Source organism: Micropterus dolomieu, linkage group LG10, assembly GCF_021292245.1.
Source record: "Micropterus dolomieu isolate WLL.071019.BEF.003 ecotype Adirondacks linkage group LG10, ASM2129224v1, whole genome shotgun sequence".
Taxonomy (NCBI): domain Eukaryota; kingdom Metazoa; phylum Chordata; class Actinopteri; order Centrarchiformes; family Centrarchidae; genus Micropterus; species Micropterus dolomieu.
In genome coordinates this window covers 15513145-15516716 of record NC_060159.1, presented here as the reverse complement: position 1 = coordinate 15516716, position 3572 = coordinate 15513145, and the positions used below count along the sequence as shown (strand labels likewise).

General features: G+C 40.0%; 1 protein-coding gene across 1 annotated transcript in view; it reads left to right on the top strand.

Annotated features, from left to right (window-relative positions):
* Nucleotides 1-2649, top strand: part of LOC123978228 (uronyl 2-sulfotransferase-like) — a 3266-nt gene extending 617 nt beyond the window's left edge. The window contains exons 2-4 of the mRNA XM_046061396.1: nt 210-307; nt 422-579; nt 759-2649. Coding sequence (XP_045917352.1) covers nt 210-307; nt 422-579; nt 759-1051 — 549 coding nt within the window. The 3' untranslated portion in view covers nt 1052-2649. The remainder of the gene's footprint in view (nt 1-209; nt 308-421; nt 580-758) is intronic.
* Nucleotides 2650-3572: the final 923 nt, after the last annotated feature.

Below are 3572 nucleotides of genomic sequence, written 5' to 3'. Positions count from 1 at the left end.
CTTTGTGCTCAGGATGTTGTTTTGCCTAGCACTGCCTTCTCAGATGATGACTATCTACTACTAGTTCACAGCAGTGTTGGTGAAGGTCTTCCTCTAGTGGCAGACACAAGCCATTACAATTCTGTTGGAGATTGATCTACTGCAAGTGGAACGAAAACTATGGCAGAATGAGAACTGTAAATTAAAAAGGATTGTTTGTTTGCTTTCAGGATATCAATGTGTGCATTCTAGAGAATTACCCAGAGTGCTCCAACCCCAGAGTTTTCTACATCATTCCCTACTTCTGTGGACAGCATCCCCAATGCAGGTATTCTGATGTTTTAGACATTGGTTACATTTGCTTAAATTTCCCACACTCTTGCTCTGTTGCTCTCTTTGTCTTTCTGTCTCTTACTTGTTATTTTTATTCTCTCTCCACCAGGGAGCCAGGAGCATGGGCTCTGGAGAGGGCCAAGCAGAATGTGCTGGAGAACTACCTCCTTGTTGGTATCCTGGAGGAGCTGGAGGATGTTCTGCTCCTGTTGGAGAGGCTCTTACCTCATTACTTTACTGGAGTACTCAACATCTACAAGAGCCCTGGTAAGTTCATGTTCCCATTTTTTTTTTTCATGTTTAAGATTCACATGTATAGCCAATGTTACTTTCAATTTTGGCAAATGCATTTTTCTTAAAAACATTTTTATTTTGTAGTCAGATTCTTTGATTGGATTCTTTTCAAGTTGCATGCAACTGACTTCCTCTTGTTTTTCTATTTGCAGACTATAGGAAAATGGGGAACATGACAGGCACAGTACGTAAACACACGCCCACTCTGGAGGCCCTGCAGGTGTTGTACCACCGCATGCGCTACGAGTATGAGTTCTACAACTTCATCCGTGACCAATTCCACCTCATGAAGAAAAAAATTGGTCTCAGGTCTGTCTCCCAACCCACCGCCTACTCACCTGCTTTCCTTCGAGAGCTGGCCCTCCGAACCCCAGAGCCTCTGGACGAAGACGAGGAGCTGGAAGCAGACCTGGAGGATGCAAACAGCTGGCTGGTCCACTCCTAAGGACTGTTTGATGAACAGTGGATGTAGCCCAAAAAGAAGCTGATTGGCTAGAATTGGCTGGAGATAGCTGAAGGAAGCCTGAGGGCAGACAGGGAGTGTTCCCTGTCTTTCAGCAATTCGTGAGAAAAGTGAGGTACGTTTAGGGGTGTGCAGATCCAGATGCTCCTGTTTGTATGGGCTCTGATATCCATTCTGCAATAGACTCCCATCACGACAGGCTCAGCACCGAGGACTATAGGGGTTGAGTAATTGGAAGGACAAAATGCTCTATTTAAAAATTCACCAAGGACAATGGAAAATAATGTTAAGCCCAATTTACGTGACTCAAGTTTTGTTTTAATTTGAGCTTGCTTTTGGGTTTGCTTAAGTCAAAAGTCCATCATTGCTATTATCTCCGGGAGAGATTAGCGCTTCCTTGTGTTGGGAAATAAGTGTTGGTTGCTTGGGTGAGAGGATTTCAGAGACGTTTCCCAAGAAAGAGGTGCATACTTTATGAAAGAGTTAATTTCCTAAAAGCTGGAATGGGAAATGGTATCCACAAATAAAAAAAGTACCAAAACCATTTTTGTATATTAGTTGTTTAGGACTGTTATAAGTGCCAAAGGTCACTAAGAGGTCTAGTTACTGACAGGACATTCTGTGCACAGCTGGTGGAGTCATGACATAGTCAGTTGTTATAGTATTGGTTATTAACATTTTGTTTAATTTGTAAGATATTATTATTATTAGGTATAAATGAGGGTTAAACGGTAAGCACTCAATTATGAATTCAAAGAATTCCAACTGTGTGTGCATGGATGATTGGTTTTGACCAAACCAGCAGTGTATTTTAGCATGGATTTATTATTTGGAGCAAGTCATTTGTTGAGAATATATGCTGGTTTGAGATTCAAACACTAACAAGCATATAAGGAGCATTATTTGTTTTTATCCAAAGTTTAAAAGATTGAGTTTGCCAAATACCAATGTTTCTACTGCGATGTATTACAAAACTGTAGAAGTATACTGCACTTTTCCTGAGGTGACTTTTCCTGAAATTCTGCAGCAAAATGAGGGACTTGGTCACAAAACTGGATACTGATTTGCCTTTAATTTTCCAGTGGAATTATGGTGCTGTCTAAGGTTTTGTTTTCCCTCTCAAAATATAATCACAAAAGAGTGTGTGAAGTGTTACCGGTCCCAGCTAAAATTCTCTCTCTCTCTCTCTTAATTCTCCAGCAGCTATTCAGAGTGCATGTTTTTCATCACTCATGTAAAAATCATCCAGAGAGCAGTAACCATAAGCTAATGTGTGACTGTCACCTACTGTATTTCACTCTACCATCCTAATCTCCATTGCCTGTACCTTTTCATTGTCCTCGTTTGTGTGTCCTTATTTGCCAGTTTAATTTATTATTTTGTATTCATTTGCGTTCCAGATAAGATTCTCAGGAAGGAAAAAAAAAAGTTTAATAACTGGTTTATTGGCGGCTATGAAACTATTCTTGGCATTTTAAGTGTCTAGAATGGGTTTATATTAACATCTGAAAACTGGTTAACAACAGCTAATGCAGTCCATCATTTTACAGTCTTAAAATAAATGTCCTCTAACTATTTCATCAGTTGTCTTTGCTTTACTTGATTTTTGTGTATTAAGAAGTTGCTGTAGCCTGTTTGCCCCATCAGGAATGCTGCAGTCTGCTTTATCCTCTACCTGCCTAAAGTCTCCCATACTGCTACACATAACAGATTGATATGCAGCTGCTAACACAGCAGCCTACACGCCATCACCTAGGAATTTCTACAAGTGTAGCACTCTCTTCCCTGCAGCAGCAGCCTGTCCATCACTCCACCCAACCATGACTCATCTTCCATCTAGCTCCCCAGTTGTGAAATTACCTTCACTGCTCCAGTCAGGACAACACTGCCTATATGATAAAATAAGAAATCCTCTGAAAAGATAAGTATTATTTTTAAGACACATGTCATGTTCCACTCTCTCTCTCTATTTGCACTTGATTTTGGTCCTGTCCTTTCAAAATGTCTACATTCTCTAAGACTCAGTGCAGTTTTTGATGATACATGCTGTGTTGACACAGGGGTGGTGTTAAATCTGTTACCTTGGTGTTGTTGCCTCAGTCCTGCAGTTGCTTGCTGTTGATTGCTTGTGAACATGGCAACCTGCTTTCACTTTTTCTGCTTTTCCAGTTAATATTACTCACAAGATATACAACATGTAAAGTGAAATACATCCCCAACAAATTCTAGTAGTTTTGACAACAGAAAGGTAGTAGAAAAGACGTAAAAATTGCTCACTAATTATAAATAAGCACCTTTGCAACTTGCAGCTCACCTTGATTTAGAGCGAGCGTATGAAAGCAAAATCTGACCAAAAGCAACGCAAGCTGTAATCACAGTTATCGCAAATAACTCCAGATGGTATTGGTTGGAAATTTCATTATCTGAAATAAAAATTAACAAACGTTAAAGTTCAACCACATTCAGTTCGATGTAACTCCCAGTCATGACCAGCAAATGGTGT